This window comes from Dipteris shenzhenensis, chromosome 21 (assembly GCF_047967505.1).
Source record: "Dipteris shenzhenensis isolate YYH24624 ecotype China chromosome 21, Dip_SZ_1.0, whole genome shotgun sequence".
NCBI lineage: Eukaryota > Viridiplantae > Streptophyta > Polypodiopsida > Gleicheniales > Dipteridaceae > Dipteris > Dipteris shenzhenensis.
In genome coordinates, this window is record NC_141616.1 from 32,388,298 (window position 1) to 32,411,182 (window position 22,885).

The window sequence follows — 22,885 nt, forward strand, 5'->3', positions numbered from 1 at the left end:
CATAATCCAAGATATTATTAAGGTTGACTTTCGATGCTTCTTTGTGTACGTTTTGGATGTAAAGTGGTTTAAGGACATGGTGGAAAGAGGCCCTAATGCAACAATCAAATGCCATGCAAGTGGCTTTGTAACTATTGACTCCACAAAGTTTTGGCAAAGTAAGAAGGACACACTAGTACTACCGCAACAATGTGAACAAGTACTGTACACACATATAAAAATACTAACTTTTAAATATTTGATACCTTCGATGCAAAGAAAATAACATGATTGTATTTGTGTTTGAATTAGGTTGTCTATCAACCAATGGTGGATAATAATAGATGGTGGCATGACATACCTATTATGCCACGTTCCAAAGTGATGTATAGTACATTTACTAATATGGAGCATATGGAGGATGATCATGGCCATGGAGGTGATGATGACCATGATACAAGAGAGGATGATGATCATGAGATAGGAGATACATATATTGAGGCCATTACCCATGAGGACGAGCCTACCATTGGTGATTCTAATTTCAATGAGCACATGAGTAGCATAAGTAGTAGTGGGCTGAATGTATTTCTAGATCTAAACACTTGTTTGGATTTTGAAACTGTAGATAGTTTGGCAAGGGTTGATCTCATTAAGGATGAGATTGAACCATAGCCCACCATCATTGATATTAGCAAAACTATTTTACATATTGTCTCATTCTCCTCACCTCACTTAATTTTTGTATATGTGGGTTTGCAAAAAAGCATTGATGTTTTTGTTAAAATTATGTGCTTTGATAATCATGGGCAATGTTTGGAAAGCAGTGATGTACATTTACCAGCCTATACCAAAATCTCTTTCTATATTCTCTGTTTTGTGTCTAAATACGTGTCTAATTCTCATTGTAGATGCACTAATAGATGTGCTAATACACACGTAAATAGATGCACTGTTAGACACAGTGTTAGATGCACCCATATTTTCTCAGTGTAGATGCGCTAATAGATGCGTCAATACATGTGCAAATAGACACGCTATGAGACACACCCGTAATTTCTCTATTCAAGCAATGCCTATAGATGTGCCCGCTATTTTGTGCGTCTATCAAGTGCGTCTATGGTTTCTTTGTGTGGTTGTGAATGTTTGCCCTTCCTCTTGTCTTCGGATCATCGATGGGATTCCTGTTCTATCTAGAACCCACTTCAATGTCTCATGGCACTCTTTCGAATTCTCAAATGCTGCAAGCCACCATATATCTTTCTCTAATTGCATTGAGAAATCTTGCTCTACTTCTTCATCCCCTTGAACAAAGGCTAAGGCTTTATTCATAATGCAGATGCTAACTCTCCCTAACTTGTGTTCTTTCACCAATTGAGCTTCATCCATTTTGATGACAAATATGAGCTTTCCATTGCAATCTGTACAACAAAAAAGAAAAATCATTTAGATAAACATGATATAGGAAATGAACTAATTAAAGTGCAATTCTATAATGGATTTCCTCTTACCATCTTCTCTCATGCCATAGAATTTGACCATTGCTTGTTGCAGTTTCTCAACATCTAAGCAGACATTGTTGAAAGCATTCATCTCAAAGGTTTGCGATCCAGATTTCTTTTTACTCTTCTAAGTCATTGTGCCCCTTACACAATTGTACCCTCCAAGCATTTCTCTTACACATTGGTCTGTTTCTCACCATGCACATCTCACAGACCAAGATGTGGGTAGGGGTTCTGTAGACTTCTTATACTTTCCCAAAATAGCAGACTTGAAATTTTAAAAACAAATGTGTCAGCTTCACGACTTACATCGACAATATCACAAGCTGCAAGCATATCCTTGCATCCACAATATCCTTGAAGTCCATCACCTCCTCAGCAACTTGCACACGTAGGCACCTGTGTCTTGGGGCCCTTAGTATCCCAATGACATCGCTTGACTTTAATAAACTAGCTAGAGCATATGAATAGTCAATATCATCCCCGTCCATTCTTCCCATCACATCTTCCATGAAGTTCCTAAAGAAGAATACAATAAAAACTTAGTCACAAATAGTGTAGCACAAAAGAGTTTAATCTCATTGGAACATTTAATAACCAACCTTGTAGCATGGACTCTCCTCTTTCTAGCACCACTAGTGGGTGCCAATGCATCCATGTTATGTAAGTACCTTCTTTTCCTCTCCTTCGATCTCTTTCATCTTTTTCATTCATTCTTCTTCCTTCTCTCATTCCTTCTCTACAGCTCATCAAACTTGATTGTATATAGATCTTTCCAAGCCTTTATGGACTCAGCTAGCTTACAGAGTGACTCTTCTAATTTTTGTCGCTCCAAGTCCAATGCATTTCACTCCAAGTCCAATTCTTTGGCTTTATCATGAAGATCCTGGTTCTTCCTTTGAAGATCCTGCATAGAGTTATGCATTGCAACAATGGAGCTATTTCCTAAATGTGCTAGCATCTCTGGTTGGGCTCTGCGCATCTCCCTTGCTTGCATAGCCATTGACTGAGCATTGTTTAACCGATTGCAATAACCAAGTAACCCCACATGTCCATTTCCATCAAACCGAACTAGCTCATGCATGGTATGGAAAGGAGGGCTCTTTTTCTTGGAAGGATCTTAAGGATACAAGGATCCTTCTACTTAAAGGTCGAGATGATTCTTTCCTTGCGAACGAAGAATGTGGATTTTGGAAGCTCCCCTCAATCCTAGACTAAGTGTGCTTGCATATTCAGCCTCCATTTGAACCTGATACTTGTTGGAGACGTCCTCGAATGGTGCCATGACTAAAGGAGTGTAGAGAAGGAGAACGTGTGGATATGTAGGCTTGAAGGAGAAGCACGTAGGAAGAGGGAGGGTGAGGAGGAGGAGGGATGGGGGAGGGAGGACAGGTAGTTGAAGAGGAGGAAAGGGGGGCAGACCAGCAGGTGTGGAGGGTGAGGAGGAGTAGGCATGGAGGAGGAGGGAGGGAGGAGGGAGGAGCAGGAGGGAGGGGAGAGGAGGAGCAGTAGCGGAGGAGGGAGGGGGAGGGGAGGAGGAGCAGGCGTGGAGGAGGGTGGGAGGGGGAGGGCAGGAGGAGCAGGCATGGAGGAGAGAGGGAGGGAGGGGGAGGAGGAGGAAGGGGGAGGAGGGAGTGAGGAGGGGGAGGGGGAGGGGAGGAGAGGGGAGGGGGAAGAGGGAGGGAGGGAGGGGGAGGAGGGAGTGAGGAGGGGGAGTGAGGGAGGGGGAGGGAGGGAGGAGAGAGAAGGACGGAGGGAATTCAAAATTCAAATTTTGAATTTTGAATTTTTTGTTTCCCACCTAGGAGTAAGAGTTGTGTAAGAGGTGTAAGAGGTGGGGTCACTTTTGGGCTTAACCCACCTAGGTGAGGGGGGGTTAGGACTTTTTGGGACCTACCTTGGCCCTTTCATTAGAACTAATCCATTCCTTATTAGGCCCTTTTGAGACACCAATTCTCCCCTAGTGAGAGTGCAAAAACCAGGATGAAGAGGACCCCCAATGAAAGGAGGAGTTACTATGGGCATATAAGTCAGCAGAGACAAGCAAGCAATGTGTAATTCGAGTGTGTGAAGAGGTCTACCATTGTGCATGAGACTGGTCTAAAGAGCTAGGAGATGCGGGGGAGATTCTCGCAATAGAGAGGCTGATAAGATAGTTGGGAGTCTAGAATTTCCTTGAGCCACAAAATGTCGTATTTTGAAATAATAAAAATCTTGCAAACATTTCTTGGAGTTGTGGACTGAATTCAATTTCTACTATCTCAGATATATTGGCTACAATAGTACATTGCATTTACATTTCATGCAATATCAAATGGCTTCATGTTCAAATAGATGAAACCTCCACATTATTATCATTCTAGCAAACATTAAATGTTAACACTAGATTGTACTTGATTGCACAAGACTTCTTTTGGTGCTTAATTCTATAGATCTAACCAAAATCTTGAATTTTATTTAATATGCTCGTAAAATTTTCAAAATATATTTATTTATTATATAAAGCTTTGGTGAATTTGCATGGAATTTATTTATAATTTTATAATCTTAAAGGCTAAACCTAGCTCTTTTTTAAATTTTAGTTTCAAATTGTGGCGAATATACTGAGATGCTATTTTATAAAAGCATATACACTTTCACAACCCATATAAAAATTTTGCTTATTAATGAAACTAATGTGAAAAAATCATCCTTGTTCATCATGTTCACCCTTGCCATGGCTAGACCCAATTAAATTCCACATCATGTCTAGACTCGTCAAGGATTTGAATCTTGAGATGAAGTAGAATCCATGGGCTATTTAAATTAAGAGGCAGCACCATCTGACCACACCCAATGTTGCTTTTTATTTTTTGCATGGGGATTTTCCTTTTTTAGCCATTCCCAATGTAGTAGAAAAGCATGCTATACAAATAAGGTGTCATGTTTCCTATCATTTGAAATGTAGAAATGGTACGTGCATTGCACTAAACTGGACTCCTATGAGTCAGCAAGGAAATTCACATTATGCATGGAAGAAACAACGAAATGATTGTACGTAATATGCACAAGAATTGTTATCTACTTGTTGTACTAGTGAGCACTTTGTATCTCATCTTGCTCTTGAAATGAATAAATTTCTGCAAAATCTATGACAGATAAATAGTGTCATGGGGTAAAATGGCAAGGTACGTCCTGAACTGCTTATCCTACCAGCTGGCTGTGAACTTGTGAAGCACATATTTTGGGATGGATTGAACCACGTGACCTACAAGCTCCCTTGGCTAGGTGCTCTTATATGATAATAGCCATATCTTTTATCGGATCCTTCAACATTGACATTTTCAAATCTCCTCCATTTTAGAGCAACATGGTTGTCTTCCCTCATTTCATTTGGACAAACATTGAATTTCTTCTTCTTTAGCTTCAAACTACAATGCTTGCATGTGCCACAAATGCATTCAATCTTGTGCCACTCATACGATCTCCCTTTGGACAAACCACTGGCTCCGACAGAGACCTTAGGCTAACAAACTTGCCCTCCCTTGTAACACATGATGAGGATCTAGGTGGCCTATAGAGTGCACATTCATCAGGGATGCATGGGCATTGATCCCCATGGAGCAATGCTCCAACACGACTAGATCTCAAGTCATTCATAGCTTGCCAGTGGGCCAGGTCAAAGTCTATGTGTGTTTTGCAACAACAAACATTCCTGTCTTTGCATTTTCTGACATACCAGGGTTCACAATGCTCAAAGCTCCTTTGTTCAATTGAAATGTTTGGATTTTGACCCATAAACTTGAGATACAATTCTGTCTACTGACCCAACATGCGGGAACAACAAAACAATGAGCCCCCTTTTTGCTACTAAATGAAGACAAAACAGAGTCTAATTAAAGTTATAATGAAGGAAAACAATTTTCAACCACCGCACTAGTTTAGGACAATCACAATTTCAATCACCAAGCTGGTTTAGGACACGTTTAGGATAGTCAACCATTGGGCTAGTTTAGGACACATTTAGGATAGTCACAATTTCAACCATCAGGATGGTTTAGTAGCCTGATGGCAGTCTCAACTTCACATATTAGATAATAACAAGTATATTTCTTTTCATTTTTGAATTTCACCATTAGAAAATAACAGTATATTGCTTTTCATTTCTAAATTTCACAATTTAAAAGTGGTATATGACCCTAATAGGCTATAGCAAGAAATTGAATTTAATGTATTTAAGTACTAAGAAACACAATAATTTCAACCACTGGGCTGGTCAATAACTAATGTCTATTCAACCACACTGCTTTAGGATAGTCACACATTGCTTGAACCTACAGGTCGCCATGGTTTGTTCACATTGTTGTTGCTATAGGTCACAACTGTGCTACTATAGGCATCACTTAGGTAGTCATAGTATTTCTTTGTGTTGTTGCTGCCATGTATGTCTGTCATGCTTGTTGCATGTTGAGGTTGATAGCTTGTGTTTTGTTTTTTCCTAAGCTATATGAATTAGAGAGGGCTTATAACCGAGAAAGGGCATATGCATTGACAAGGTGGGAATCCCTCCAAAGCCCTACCTTTTGGAATGTTATTGTAGTATAAGTATTAGTGTAAATTACGCATAACTACATGTGTGTACGTGTATCCACATGCATGCATATGTGTGTGAGTGCATGCATGCACATGTGAGCATGTGTGCCTACATGTGCATGTGCATATTTGCATATGTGTGTGCATCTATATGTAATGCATGCATGCACATGTTCATTTGTGCACCCATGTTATTATGCACACCTATGTGCACTTGCATGCATGTGTGTGCATGTTTGCATTTGTGTATGTGCATGTATTCATGTGTGTGCATGCATGCGTGTGAGCATGAGCAAGTGCATGTGTGTGTGTGTGTACCAGTGGGGGGTTGCATGCGCATTTGTATATGCATGTGTCTATTCATGCATGCCTACATATGTGTTTGTAATAATTATATCTATTTCCTCAAATGATTGGGCTATTTTGTGTGAAGGATATTTTGTAGAGTATTCCCAAAAGTTTATGTTTAAAAAAGAATATCCAATGCACTACAATAAGTAGTTTGGCACAAGATTTTTATTGAAGAACTTGGGGATGTAATAGATGTGCACACTTTGTGGTGAAGTACTTGAAAAGTAAATAATCAAATTTCAAAATTTTGGCTTTACTATTCTCTCATTTTGTCAAATTCAATGGCATCGAGGACATGCCATAAATAAATTGTATGCTATATGTTTGTTTATATAGGTGTAGCACAATAAAGCAATTAATGATAAAATATTTCCCATAGAATAGAACTTATTTATATTTATGGGAAACCCAATATTTGATGGATTGACTCATAATGGATCGTGCATAATCAACATTGTTAGGTGAAGTACAAGAGCTTGAATTACCTGCACATACATAAGAGAAAATTTAGATAATTATCATGATATGGAATTTCATGAAACTAACAAGAGAAATGAGCTCATTCAATGTGTTCCAAATATTTTGATACCAAACATGACTAAGTTTGAACATTTCTAGCAAAAGTTGAGAAACTTTTGTTAGCCTAAACTGAGAGAGAGAGAGACCCTAAAGCTCCCACACATAAAGTCTCGTGTAGTTTGCATCACTTTATGTGTGGAAGCTTCATGCAAATATCTATGATAGTTATTGGAAAAAATCAAACATCTATAATAATATTCTATATAGAATGTTTTCATAATAGATCAATAAAGTAAAATCATCAAAATCAAGCATACCTAACATAGTGATATTGTGAATTCCAGTAGTTGGTTGGTGGAGATTGTTAGATTGAGATTTGAAAATTTCTCCCAAACCATGATGATCTCATTCTATGACACTAGACCTCTTGCCTTTCATCTCTTACTCACACCCATCATTCAGTCCTTTGTTTGGTTTCTTTAGTCGACTATGTTTTTCACTTTCGGACTCAGTGTCCCCCTATAAGGATGAAGGTTGTTTTTGTTTGTGGTTATGGATGATATCCTTAGTGGATTTCATTTTCTTCAAGAAACTCGTGGCTCATTTGGCTACTTGGGACTCATCTAGTCTAGACCCTTATAATTTGGTGACAACATTTGTATCCATATCTACTAGAACTACTCCTATCATCATGTAAGGTCATCTTGATCATAAGATTTTTGTAGCATGTTGAGTTGTTCTTCCACAATTTGCATTTACTATTCTTGTAGCGTTCTTTGCCATGGAAGTACCACGCCTATGATTGTGCTCTTTGATTAGTCACCTTGGGAGGAGCTTTTAGATTCTCTTTCCATGTGCTTTAAGCCATTCATCTTTTTGTGCTTGTTGAAATAGAAATCTTGAAATCATGTAGCCAAAGCAATTGTAAATGCTGCAATACTTGCTTGGCTTATACTCATATGCCATACAGCCATCCACCTTACACATGACACCATACTTCACCCTTCTATTGGTTGTCTTGATTCCCATATCCATTAGTGACTTTTTAAAATCCTCTTTTCTAAGTGGGTGACTATTTTTAATCACCATTTCATCCTTTTATTCTTTCTTGTTATCCAATTCTTCAAACAATACCTTCTTCTCCCATCAATGTTTGTGTCCTTTCTCAAACATGAGTAGTGGTGATGTCCATGATGTGCAACTCTAGACCATTGGTCAATCCACTTAGTTATTAATGTCTTCATGCCATTTTGTCTTACATGTTGTTACTTACTTGGGCCACAAAAGTCAAACTACCTATCAGTTAATAAACGTTCACCAAAATGTCCTCCTTGCTAAATTTTCACTAGATCATTTTAAAGAATGGAACCTTCAACTCATCCCTTAGGATGAACTTATCATTGTGGATTGATCATATGGCTGAATGGCTTTTTCTACAAACATGGTCAGCTATGTTAGGTACTCTTCAAATTGGCTTGAAATATAACCATCATTCAAAGAAGACTTTGCACATGAGAGAAAGTATTATTCTCCCTCCCATGCATTTTTGGACTGTACTTCATACTTTTGATCTTCTTTTCACCTCCACATATCTTGGTAGACTTGCTCCAAATGTATCCATCATGGCTCGTATTACTAGACTTGCTCCAAATGTATCCATTGTAGCTCATATCCTTGGACTTGGACTTTTCCCTTATGATATTTATGAAATTTTATTTCTTTGTTCTTTCCAAATCTCACCCAAATTTGCTAGAGGTGGGGATCCTGGACTCCTTGGATATTCCCTTCTTCCTCAACTTGCTTACCATGTTTTTTTGAGACCTACATGGCCTTCTCGCTTCTTTTAGTATAGGTCATTTTTTCAATCACCATCCAAATTCCTTTTTCCTATGATTAAATTCTAGATATACACTCTTCTCATTGATATTGATATCTTTTCTAGCATCACATCCTTGCATCTATTGTTTTATCATTCATGTGGGTAGACTCGCACTACTCCCATAATTACTAGTTTCTCTAGTGCAAAGCAAATCATTTCCTAGAAGGATCACCAAAAGGTTGATGCCAAATTGTGGTCTTGGTTACTAGTTCTTTAGTTCATATCATAGGTCTTCCACATTTTTGTTTTCTATAGGTATGCGGGGTGAAGATCCCTTTTAAGATGATGAGGTGATGGTTGACTTTAAAGCAAAATGAGTGCAAGGGGACAAGGTGTATTAAAAGAAGCATAGGAGGCAAGAGGAGACACACAACTTAGAAAGAAACTGAAAGAGAATGATAAGAGTTCCGCACAACAAATTGTAAATAATATTCTTCTATTACTAAATTTCCAATTGGTGATCAAGATATGACCAATGTTAGGCCATAGTCTACACAACCTAATTGCTCTTGTTAGGTCTGCTGAGCGTGGTTTAGGCCTAGACTCATACTACTTTCCTAGACTCATATTACTAGACCATTTAGAGGAAACACAAAATTAACAAAATGCTTAAACCTAACATGATCAAGGCCCTATCATAGGGAAGAATTTGTTGTTGAGATATCGAGCTCCACTCCTGATATGCCAGGTTGACCGTTGTGCATTTATGTCACTGACTTGTTAGCTGTAGATGCGGTTGGTACACTACCCATGAATAATAGCTGGATGACAACTATCCTTATCTACTCTAGTTCATGGCTCAGTTAGTATGCCACCTTAGTTAGTTGAGTTTGGTTTGAGACCCACATATAGGATTCTTCCCCATTGTGTATGTGAGAAAGCCGCAAGTGAAATCCTTCCCTCTCTCCCACTATCTTCACATGGTATCAGAGCCTGGTTCATGGTAAGGAGCTCAAGAAAGCAAACCAAGTTCGCGGTGTCCTGGTAAGAGGACCAGTGTTGCTTTCCTTTTTCAAGTTTGGGAGCAAATCTTTGCAGGTAGCACAGCCGGAATTGTAAGACTGCACTGTCTCACATTGAGACACCCTTCGCAGTGTGACTTTATTTTTCTGATTTGAGGCCGTTTCGGGGCCCGTTTTGAAGGCGGAAGTTCTTTGCAGGCACTCAGAAAAAGGCCTTGTTTTTGCTGTGCGACCACTGCTCTGCTGGTTGGTGAAAAGTTGCCATAGGAATTGCATCGTATGCCTATGTGCAGAGATATTGGGAGTTGCAGAATCATCCTTATTGCCTGTTGATGCAAAATTGTCAAGTCTAGGAAGTGACTGTGTGGTCAAATACCACTTTCGTCAGTTTGCAGATCTGCCCGTGTGAGGCAAAAGCTGTGTTTTTTGCAGTGATAGAATATTTTGTAGTGTTTTGTAATGGCGTCTGATTCTCTTTCACAAATTGTCACTAAAAAGCTTGACAAGGACAATTTCCAGGCATGGAAGTTTAGAATGACAAATTTCCTTATGGGAAAAGGCTATTGGGAGTTCATTACAGGAAATGAAGAGGAACCAATTCTTCCTAATGTTCCCAATCAACAGGAAATGTAGGCATTTAAAGGATGGCATGAGAGAGCCAGAAAAGTTATGTACTGTATTTCTATCAGTATTTTGGATTCTATGATTGTGCATATTTAGGATGCAAGTATGCCAAAGGAGGCATGGGATACTTTGGCAAAAATGTACAGCACAAATACACAAGCCAGGAAAATGCAGCTCAAGCAGGAGTGGCACAATGTGCAGAGAGAAAATATGAGCATCAATGACTACCACATGAAGGTGAAGAAAATTGCAGATGCACTTGCTTCCATTGGGTCGCCAGTGGAAGATGATGATCTAGTTTTTGTGACCTTGAATGGTCTAGGAAAAGATTATGCACAGTTCTGGACATCCATTGCCGTCCGTGAAAAATTCCCTGATTTTAAGTAGTTGTTTGCTTTTCTAATTTCTAAAGAGCAAAGAAATGGTGGTGCATCTTCTTCAGGAGAAACTTCAAAAGAAACAATCTTCTACTCAAATGCTGGAAGAGGTAGAGGCAAAGGTAGAGGAGGCCGATCTGGAGCCGTGGTAGAAATCAAAATATGCAGCAAACTCAAGAAAACCAATCCTATGGAGGAGGATGTGGTAACTCTATAGGTAGGGGGAGCCAAAGAGGCCGTGGTGGATGGCAGAGAGGCCAAATTGCAAACAGCAATGTTGAATGCTACTACTGTGGTAAAATGGGTCATATGGCTAAAGATTGCTACAAAAAGTAGAATGACATTATGAATGGAAAATTGCAACAAGGCAATTATGCATCTTCTAATAGACAGGGTGATGACAAAAATGAGCATCTGTTTATGGTGCAGCACATGACTAGCACATGATCAATTCTATGACAAGTGTAGATGAAAGAAATGATGTGTGGTATGTTGACTCAGGTGCGTCAAACCACATGACAGGTCATGCAGAATGGATGCAAGATGCAAGGAAAATGGAAAGACCACGATTTGTGGAGACTGGTGATGATACTGCACATCCTATTGTGCAGATTGGTAAAATTCCTTCATCTATGCAGGATGGGAAAAAGAAATACCTGTCTGATGTATTTCATGTCCCGAACATCACCAAGAACCTGGTTTCTGTTGGTCAAATGGTTGAGCAGGGCTTGCAGGTCAGATTTAATCCTCATGGATGCTTTGTTGAGGATATGAAAAATAATGGTCGCTTCATAGCAAAAGGAAAGAAGAAGGGTAGCATGTTTACGTTAGATGCGGACATGCCTGAATTGAGTGCGGCAATGTTTGCACATGGGACCGGTGTAGTTGCAGATATTGATATCTGGCATAAATGCATTGGTCATGTTAATATACAACAACTTAAATCAATGCAAGGCCAAAATATTGTTGCAGGATTTCCTAAATTCAAGGTTGCAGAAATGCATAAGGTTTGTGAAGCCTGTCAATTTGGAAAACAGCCAAGGAAACCATTTCCTAGGCATGTTCAAGAGAGTAAGAAGCCATTGGAATTAATCCACTCTGATGTGTGGACTATTAGAGCTGCATCTATTGGAGGCTATCATTATTTTGCCACTTTTATTGATGACTATAGCAAAAAAGTTTAGGTGTATTTTATGAAAAAGGAAAGTGAAGTGTTTGGGAACTTCAAAGCTTTTAAAGCTATGGTTGAAAAAGAAACAGGCCTCCAAATAAAATGCCTAAGATCAGATGGAGGGGGAGAGTACCTCTCAAATGAGTTTGCAAGGTTCTTGCAAGAGCATGGCATAAAGCAGCAATATTCATGCAGTCATACCCCACAGCAAAATGGACTTGCAGAAAGGAAAAACATGCATATTGGAGAGCTATCTTGGGCCATGCTAAATGAAAAAGACCTTCGAGATTATTATTGGGCTGAAGCAGTTGCTACAGCAGTTTACATAATGAACAGGACTCCCACTGCAGCAACACATGGCATGACGCCAGAGGAGATGTATACTGGTAGGAAACCAGATATTTCTCATCTGAAAATTTTTGGTTGCACTGCCTACGTTCATGTGCCATATGAGTTGAGGTCCAAGTTGGATCCAAAAGCTAAGAAGTGCATCTTTATTGGTTATTCTCTGTAGTAGAAAGGGTATAGATGTTATAACCCTTCTACTCGTAAGTTTACAGTGAGCAGAGATGTTGTTTTTGATGAGATGAGCAGCTAGTATAAACCAGTAAATGTGATGATTGATGTAGATGCAGAAAATGGTAATGCTGCACAGAATTCACAGTAGCAATCACAAAATATTAGTGGACCTATAGTGTCCTCTAGCAGTGGTTCACATACTTCACCATGGATAGGCAGATTGAGATCAGGGGAATCTCCTCAAAGTAATGTAGATAGTGGTACACAGCTATCATGAAAAGGAAAAAAGAAGGTAGATCAGCCCATGTTTGATGTGAATGCAGGTCACTCTTATGTGGATGGTGAATCCAGTGGCTCAAAACAGATCATTGATGATGAGTTGGGTATTCCTTTTGTTATTACACCTAGAGTAAGAAAGACCAGGGATGTTTTGAGAGCACCTAGCTCGGGGGGATTACTCATCATATGTAACCCTATCACGTGAGTTCAACAGAAGGATATTTTCTATTTCTAAAATTTACAGAAATAAATATACATAAGGGACTATTTAAAATAGTTTTGGAAAATTTTTACAGATTTGTATAGAAAAGGGGTACATTTTATTAATGAAAAAATTTACAGATAAGGGATTTTAAATATAGGCCTTGCATGCACGTGATATAGAGGGTTTATACATAGTGACCCCATTGAGGCACCTAGAAGTGAGTCTATTTTGTGCAGGTCTACCAGAGCTAGATATCCTGTGGATAGGCTGAAATATGATGGATTTACAGCCATTCACTATGCCTATATGGTCAAAGTGATACAGGAACCAGAACCCACTTCTTTTGAGCAAACCATGGGAAAAGAAAAATGGGAGAAAGCCATGGATGAAGAAATGGATGCCTTGGAAGCAAATGCTACATGGGAATTGGTGCCTTTGCCTAAAGACAAGAATGCAATTGGGTGTAAGTGGGTTTATAAGGTCAAGCACAATGCAGATGGTTCTGTGAACAGATACAAGGCAAGATTAGTAGTCAAGGGGTATGCACAGACATATGGCATTGATTATGAAGAAACATTCAGTCCAGTTGCAAGGATGGCAACTGTAATAGCAGTAATTGCTATGGCTACATCAAAGGGATGGTCTTTACATCATATGGATGTAAGGAATGCTTTCTTGCATGGTGATTTGCAAGAAGAGGTCTTTATGGAGCAACCACCAGGTATTGTTCATGCTGTTCATCCTGAGTTTGTTTGCAGGTTGAAGACAGCCTTGTATGGCTTGAAGCAAGCACCTAGAGCATGGTCTGACAAGATAGGATAGTATCTTGTCACTATTGGCTTTCAGATTTCCAAGGCAGATTTCTCACTTTATGTGAGAAAAACAGAGAAAGGTATTATGCTGCTTGTCATTTATGTTGATGATTTGATCATCATAGGTGATAGTGATGAACATATCCTTCAGGTGAAAATGCTATTGAAGTAGAAGTTTGAGATGAAGGATTTGGGAGAGTTGCATTATTTCTTAGGCATTGAGGTGATTAGATCACGAAGTGGTATACAGCTCTTGCAGAGACAGTATGGATTGGACATGCTGTCCAAATATGGGATGATAGGCTGTAAGCCTATTTCAGTTCCTTTAGAGCAGAATGTGAAGCTGAGCGCAGATGCAGGTGAGCTTCTAGAAGACCCTACTATGTACAGACGCATAGTAGGAAGTTTGATTTATATGACTATTACTAGGCTAGATTTGAGCTATGCTATTGGATTGGTAAGTCAGTTTATGCAAGCTCCAAGGAAACCGCATTTGGATGCGGCTAGATGCATACTCAAGTATGTGAAGTCCACATTGTAGTATGAACTATTTTATGAGGCTAGGGTTCAGATACAGGTGCATGGATACACTGATGCTGATTGGGCTGGTATTATTTCTAATAGACAATCTACCAATGGATATGTGTTCTCTTTTGGGAGTGCTGTAGTCACTTGGAGCAGCAAGAAATAGCCTACAGTTGCCTTGTCGAGCATAGAGGCGGAGTACAGGGGTGTAGCAATGGCTGCATGTGAGGTAGCTTAGTTGCATAAGCTACTATATGATATGCATTAGTCTATAGATGGGCCAGTTGTTATTTATTATGACAACATGAGCAGTATACACTTGGCAAATAACCCAGTCTATCATGCTAGAACAAAGCACATTGAGGTGCATTATCACTATGTGCAGGAGAAGGTTTTACTAGGTCTTATTAATCTAGTTTATGTCAGCACAGAGGATCAAGTAGCTGACATATTCATGAAGGCATTGGGCACAGAGAAGCTGCGCAAGTTGAGAGACCTACTTGGTGTGCAAGAATTGGGATTGAGCTCGAGGGGGAGTCTTGAGATATCGAGCTCCACTCGTGATATGCCAGGGTGACCATTGTGCATTTATGTCACCGACTTGTTAGTTGTAGATGTGGTTGGTACACCGCCCATGAATAATAGCTGGATGACAACTATCCTTATCTATTTTAGTTTGTGGCTCAGCTAGTATGCCACCTTAGTTAGTTGAGTTTGGTTTGAGATCCACATATAGGGTTCTTCTATTTCTTTATACTAGAGTTCTTTTTGGCTTTTACAACTAAGAAGCGGAAAACTATTTTCAGCCTCCACCTTTGTGTGTATTCCCCCATTGTGTATGTGAGAAAGCCGCAAGTGAGACTCCTTCCCTCTCTCCTACTATCTTCACATTTGTAACTTGGTTTTCACTAAGTTGTCATCATCGCTTGTACTTCTACGAGAATGTCTATTTCTTAGAAATAAATTGCCCCATTATCATTTACAATAACATCCTAACTTGGGGAAGGTACTATGTCTTTACATATATGTTATGAACATGTTCTTAGTTGTCATTTCTTGTTGCTTTATTGGTTTTGTCTTTGTAGGCTACCAAAAGAAAACAAAAAATGTCACAATAAAAACAATAAAAAGGGTAAATTGTGTATGACACTATAACAGCAAGCAAACTGTAGTGATCCTAAATATTTGTTTTCATGACCAAGATAATGGGGGTAGGGGGAGAGACAAAGAGGAAGAGAAGGGGGGGGGAGAGAGAGAGAGAGAGAGAGAGAGAGAGAGAGAGACAGGGAGGGAGGGAGGGAGGGAGGGAGGGAGAGAGGGAGGGGGAGAGAGAGAGAGAGAGGGAGAGAGAGAGGGAGGGAGGGAGAGAGAGAGAGAGAGAGAGAGAGAGAGAGAGAGAGAGAGAGAGAGAGAGTTGGTCGAGGGCCCAGCGGGGGGGGGGTGGAGGGAAGCTGGAAGATGTAGAGGAGGAAAAGTAGTAGGAAATGCACAAATCAAATTTGACTAACCTCCTGGTAAATATGGTTGACATCCGGAAATATCAACGCAATGGGCACAATTTTCACATGTGATCATGATGGATTTCTCTGTGACGTAAACAAAAATAATGAGATAGTATAATCAAATTTAAAGTATAAAATCATTATGAAAACACTAGATATTTCTCATACCATTTGGTGAAGATGTTTGCTTGGATGCATGTCGATATGGATCTTGTGAGCCATTTAGAAATAGTATTTTGGAGCCTGTATTATTCAAAATTTAGAACATGAATTTCTCAAGATAATATAAGAAAGAAAATTAAACTTACCCACCACACACACACGTATACACACACATACGTGCATGCACATGCATGCACACACATGTGTGCATGCATGAATGCATGCACACAGCATGAATCCACATGCACACACATGCACATGCACCCTGGCCTTAGAGCCTAAACTACCAAATGGATTCAAATCTTTTTTACCAAACTTGCGGTTTCTTTTGCAAACCCAATATTTTGTTTCCCGATTTTGGCAAAATATTTTGTAAACTCTACGGAGATTAAGAGATGAGTAATAGTTATATAACAAGGAGATTTTTGCATTTGACCCTAGTATATCTATTCAAGTTAGGAAAACCGGATGTGTATATACTGAGGATTGGGACGTTGTATAGCAACAAATTTATTGGACATAGATAAGGGGCACATGAAAAGGGAAACGTGACAATACTTTATATCATGGTTCATAAACATTTTAAGAACGAATATAGATGCCCTCTATAGTATTGTTGGGACCATTATATATAAGGGGTACTACTTTGACTATATATACGAAATTCACCTTAGATTGATCGTTGGGCAATTGCATGTGTTGCATGGTTATAGACGAGAAACCTACGAAGAACCATGGGTATCATTGGTACCCAAGGGATTGAATGAGGGAGCAAAAAGATTAGACTAGGTGGAAATGTTCTTAAGTGGAGTTTTACATGCATATTACTGAATACCACACATTACCATTGTAGAGATGTTTTGTGGGTAATTGAATGGACCCCAAGAAACATTGAACAAAGCTCAAGTGAAAAATCTAGAGGAAATATTCGCTTTGAACAAGCTAAGGGATAGGCGTGCAGCCAGAATTGTAGCCAGAATTGATTGCTACTAAGAGACAATCTCCATATGCCATTCTAGTTGAATAGTGTAGCATCTATTTTGGGTATGCAACATTGGTACCTATTTAATATTCCACCAAAAGTTCTTTCCAAAGGGATACTTTTTAAAGAAGGGTTATTATTTTCATAATAATCACAGAAGTGACATGAAAAATTCACCCATTTAGATCATGCTTAAAAAATATTCAAGTCCACTGCATCATGAAATACCATTTGATTTTTCCGCTTCTCTTTATCTTATAGCTTTTCCTATTAACTTGAACTTAAAACTTTCTTATAAGTTAATTTAATTTTCTTTAGTCAATGAATCCTAGTAATTGCTTCTACTCATCAATAGTCTCACTTCGAAAAACATATTTTGGAAACTCCCATTTTTTCAATTTCTCACTTACACAATGAGAGCTAGCAGAAGCAGAAATTCTTTAGTTCTTATTGAAAACTAATTTTTTGGATGATGATACTGTGAATATGAAGTAGGGAGGTGAGATGAAGGATTTATTTTTACATTGGGATTTAGGGTCCTCCAAATTATCAAGGGTCTAAATTTTAAAATCAAAAGAGACCTCCCACATGCAATCTCACTAACATCGTTGGATAAGATTTTTCCCAAATGCAGGGAAGGAGGAGAGGGGGGGGAGAACCCTTTTTTTCCTTCCCATTGGTTTAGGAAAAAAAATCCTTCTTTGGTATCTTTGGGGTAAAAAAGAAACCTCCCAAATGCAATCTCACTATTTTTTTTTCTCCCCAGTGGTTTGGGAAAAAGAATACTTCTTTGGGGTCTTTGAGGTAAAAAAGAGACCTCCCAATGCAATCTCACTAATATCATTGAAGATTGTGTAGTGTGGGGGGGCATTGTTTTTTCCTCCCCATGTGTTTGGAAGAAAAAATCCCTCTTTAGGGTCTTGAAATTAATATTTTCTCCCCCTTGGACCCTCTTGGGTAACATTCATTAGCAATGTGTAAAAGGGCTCAGGAAGAAAGGGCAAGCGGGGAGGTGGGATTATTAATGAAGGGATGGTGGAAGAGAAAAGGAAGGGCTTCATTTATGAGGTGGGGGAGAAAAAAAAGGTCTTCATTTATGAGGTGGTACTTCATCGTAGAAATACAAGGAGCATGGAAGGGGGATCAATCTAATAAGGGACTATTCCTACTACTAACTAAAGAGCAATAGTAAAGGCTCTTCATGGAGTTTTCACATACTTGTGTGCATTCATAATGGTATTTAAAGACTTGATGAATTGAAATATCTTAATTAATTGTTAAAAATGTTTGTAAATAATCACCTCCAAAAGAGAGAATTTAAGGACTTGTATGAAGAGAAATAAGTTAGAATGTAGGAATTTAATGATGGTTGAGTTAAGGGTGACTAGTGTGGATTCCTCTTTAAGAAAGATTCTTATTAAAAAAATTCATGGTCAAGATCAATTCAAAACTATGGAGCATGGGTACTTGTTTTGAAGTGACCTAAACTTTAAATGACAAGCTTTTGATTCAAGAAATAAAACATTTGGTATGGAAAAAACCTAAAAGCTTTACTCAAGGCGACTTAAGCTAGAAGATAGAGTGAAAACTATTGAGCTCAAACTCAACAATCCTATCCCTAATGTAGCTTTAGATGAGGAGCTAGTCTCTACTCAAATAGAAGAGTTGCACAAGAAGCTTATGGGAGAGATTCAAGAGAATTTCAAAGGAGAGATAAAGATCTCTTTACGTACACACGTCCAGAAGGAAGTAAAGGAGCAAGCTGAAAGGTAGCTCAACTCAAAGAAACTAAGGATTGGAGGACTACCAGAAAACTAGAATGTAGCAGAAGACAGTGGGAGTGAGACCTTCGAAAAACTCAACAAATCTCTACCAAGAATTGACTGGGGAGATGTAGAATTTGACATTGGACAGGAAGGAGCTCATGCGATTCTCACTTTTGGAACAAGAGAGGAAAGAATATAGATCCTTAGACAGTCTAAAAAGTTAAAAGGACTTCTTGTAGAAGAACTTACAAAAACTTAGCTGAAGAGTAAAGCTTCAAAGCTTGCAAAGGTGAAGGTAGCTAGAAAGGAAGGCAAATGGGCTATCTACCGAGATGGCAAGGCATTGATCAAAGACTTCAAAGCAAAACCAATAGACCCTTAGTCTATAACGGATGTATGATTTTCATTTGCCCTCGCCTTTCTATTTTGTTTTCTCAGATGTACTAGTGGAACCAGTTGTAATTGGAACTTTATGTGATTATTAGTCTCTTGAGACATAATAGAAAACTACTTTTTTTTTGCCCCCCCCAAAAAAAATAAGAGGGCTTTTTTTGTTCCCCCTTTTTTCTTCAAATTTGGGCCCTTGAGAATTTGGAGGACCCATTAAATATAACTCATACATCTCACATCCCCTAACACATACCCTTTCCATTATGATATCTTCAATAAGGACAAATTATCATAATGATCTCATTGATGAAGTAGAGTAGTATTACTAATCTCACCCATGGAAGAGAGTTTAGGAGAGCTTTGTTCTTTTTAAGATCATTCCACTAGCTTGGAATGGTTCAATATTATTAAGGGATTAGAAATATGAGGAAGGGTTTCCTTTATCATTTTTTAACTCCATACCCCCCCCCCATCTGTCCTATTATTATATTTCAAGTCAAAGGGTATTCTATTGCATTTATAGGCATATAATCACTGGTAGCTCTCTCAGCCTTTACACTTTCAATAGCCTCTCTAGGCTATAAAATGGTAGTGCCCTACATTAAAAATGCTATAGTATAAAGGAGCACTCCTATGGACGTGGTTAGAGATGTGGTTAGAGACTGAAGTGAAATCTTGGGTGGGGGATCCTCTGTAGTAATGTTTATGATGGGCATTATTACATTAAAAATTTGTAACATTAAAAAAAATATGAATGAAAATCTTGTCAAAATTTTCTTTTTCAACATAATCATTTTAAGTTAACACTATCGCTTGTCAATGGGAGAGCATAACATTAGCGAATGTGCCAAATATATGGGGCAAGTAGCTCAGAAGATTTGGAAGATGACTACTAGTACTTGTCATGGTCCAATAGACTCATTGAAGATACTTGTACTGAGTGACAACAAAATGACAAGCATTCTTCATCTTGACCACGACAGACTCTTCACATGCCACTCATTGAGATGGCCATAAAAACACAAGGCTTGGACCATATTAAGGGGCACATTAGAGATAGCTAGCCCCTCAAGTCTTCTCATCCCACTAATCATTTGTTAGCATTAAATACTATTATGAATCTAATGGAAAATAATAACATATAATAAGCTCTCTCTCCTCCTGTGTGTGTGTGTGTCTCTCTCTCTCTCTCTCTTACACACCCTTTCTTATAATTTGAATAATGTGTTCTACATCTTCAAGTGTTGACAAATAACCTCCTTTATTGGACATCATTACCACATATATCAATTCCCAATCTTTTGTACTTGGATGATAATCTTCTTAATTTGTAAAAGCCAACAAATTCTGACAGATAGGTTTCATTCAAGAATACCTGCAATTTTTGTCGCTCCATAGTATAAATTTGTGATGTCAGTTGGTGGGGAGATAGCAGATTCAAAAATGTTTGCACATACATCCAAGTAGTACCTTCCACACAAATATGAACAAGAAAATTCAGAGATCATCTCCCCCTCCCCCCCGCTCCTCTCTCTCTCTCTCTCTCTCTCTCTCTCTCTCTCTCTCTCTCTCTCACACACACACACACACACACACACACACAAACACACACACACACACACACACACATTCACACACACACACTCACAATGCACACACGTGCACACACACACACACACAAAATATTACATACTTTCACTTTTATATGTATATATTTTCTTAGCAATGTAAAGGAAAACCCATCACACAATTAGCTTTGGGTATTGTTGTGGTTTGAAAACTATAAGTTTGTGAAGAAATTACAATTTAAATCTTTATTTTGGGTTTGTTAGTTTTGAAAGTACTTATGTGGTAGGATTGGAACTTACTTATTTCCAAATTTTTTATGTTTGCTTCAACTTCCATGAATTTGGAAGGCTTGCAAAACTCCCTTGAAAGCTACATTAATTTATGTGGCTGGTTTTGATACAATCAAATAATTTTATTTTAAATTTGAATGCACTACTTTTGGTGACAAATTACTCATTTTTGTGTAATATATACACTCATTCCTAATTTTGAGGCTAGTTGATTTTCAATCAAAGCCTACATACTATAGATGACATATAGTGATTCAAAATTTTGGCAAAATGATTCCTAGAGCTTACTTGCTTTAGAGTCTAGATCTTGGGAGTTAGATCCCATGTTATGGATCTTACTCTACATAAAACTTTTTACTAGATTCTATGTTAGAGGTTGAATTCTAAGTGCTAGTGCTAGTATCTTGAGTTGTCATAGGTTTCTTCTAGGTCTCTATGTCCATTGGATTTTTAAGTCTAAAGAACTCTGTATTCCAGAGCAAGATCTCTCTCAACAACTGTGTAAAGAACATAGTCGAACTACTAGTAATAGCATGCATACAATGTTGAGATATCAAGATCCACTCGTGATATGTTAGGGTGACCGTTGTGCATTTATGTCACCAACTTGTTAGCTGCAGATGTGGTTGGTACACTGCCCATGAATAATAGCTGGATGATAGCTATCTTTATGTACTCTAGTTAGTGACTCAGCTAGTATGCCACCTTAGTTAACTAAGTTTGGTTTGAGACCCACATATAGGGTTCACCTATTCTTTTGTATTTAGAGTTCTTTTGGCTTTCACAACTAAGAAGAGGAAAACTGTCTTCAGCCTCCACCTTTCTGTATATTCTCCCATTGTGTATGTGAGAAAGCTGCAAGTGAGATCCTTCTTTCTCTCCCACTCTCTTCACATGGTATCAGATCTCAGTTCATGGTAAGGAGTTTAAGAAAGCAAACCAAGATCGTGGTCTCCTAGTAAGAGGATCAGTGTTGCTTTCCTTTTTTTCCGAGTTTGGGAGCAAATCTCTATAGGTAGCATAGCCAGAAAGTGCAAGAGTGCACTGTCTCAAATTGGGATGCCCTTCGTGGTTTTGCAAGAGGGCAATATATGCTATGGGAAAAGGCAAAGCCCTTGGTAAAATTATTTTTTTGATTCGAGGCCATTTCAGGGCCCATTTTGGTGGTGGAAGTTTTCTACAGGCACTCAAGAAAGTGCCCTGTATTTGTTGTGTGACCACTATTCTGCAAGTCGGTGAAAAGTTATCGTAAAAATTACATGGTATGCTTGTGTGCAGAGATATTGGGAGTGATAGAATCATTGTTTTTTCCTGTTGCTACATAATCATCACTAGGAAGTGAATGTGTGGTCAAATACCACTCTCGTCAGTTTTGTAGATTTGCCCTTGTGAGGCAGAAGTTGTGTTTTTTTGCAGTGACAGAATATTTTGCAGTGTTTTGTAATGGTGTCTAATGCTCTTTCATAGATTGTCACTAGCTTGACAATAACAACTTCCAAGCATGGAAGTTTAGAATGACGAATTTCCTTAAGGGAAAAGGCTATTGGGAGTTCATTACTGGAGTTGAACAAGAACCAATTATTCCTAATGTTCCCAATCAACAGGAGTTGCAGGCATGTAAAGGCTAGTATGAGAGAGCCAAAAAAGTTATGTACTAGCTGTCTATCAGTATTTCAGCTTCTATGATTGTGCATATTCAGGATGCAAGCACGCCGAAGGAGGCGTGGGATACTCTCACAAAAATGTATAGCACAAATATGCAAGCCAGGAAAATGCAGTTAAGCAGGAGTTGCATAATGTGCAGAGAGAAAATATGAGCATCAATGACTACCACATGAAGGTGAATAAGATTGTAGATGCACTTGCTTCTATTGGGTCACCAATGAAAATGATGATTTAGTTTTTGTGACCTTGAGTCTAGGAAAGGATTATGCACAATTTTGGACAT

General features: G+C 38.6%; 1 protein-coding gene across 1 annotated transcript in view; it reads right to left on the bottom strand.

Moving 5' to 3' along the window:
- Positions 1 to 6,791: 6,791 nt before the first annotated feature.
- The window catches only part of LOC147888754 (putative serine protease EDA2), a 116,268-nt gene continuing 100,174 nt past the window's right edge, over positions 6,792 to 22,885 (bottom strand). Inside the window, exons 10-13 of the mRNA XM_087392358.1 lie at positions 20,454 to 20,548; positions 15,947 to 16,021; positions 15,785 to 15,862; positions 6,792 to 6,889 (exon numbers count right to left, since the gene is read on the bottom strand). Of these exons, the coding sequence (XP_087248484.1) occupies positions 6,792 to 6,889; positions 15,785 to 15,862; positions 15,947 to 16,021; positions 20,454 to 20,548 (346 nt within the window). The remainder of the gene's footprint in view (positions 6,890 to 15,784; positions 15,863 to 15,946; positions 16,022 to 20,453; positions 20,549 to 22,885) is intronic.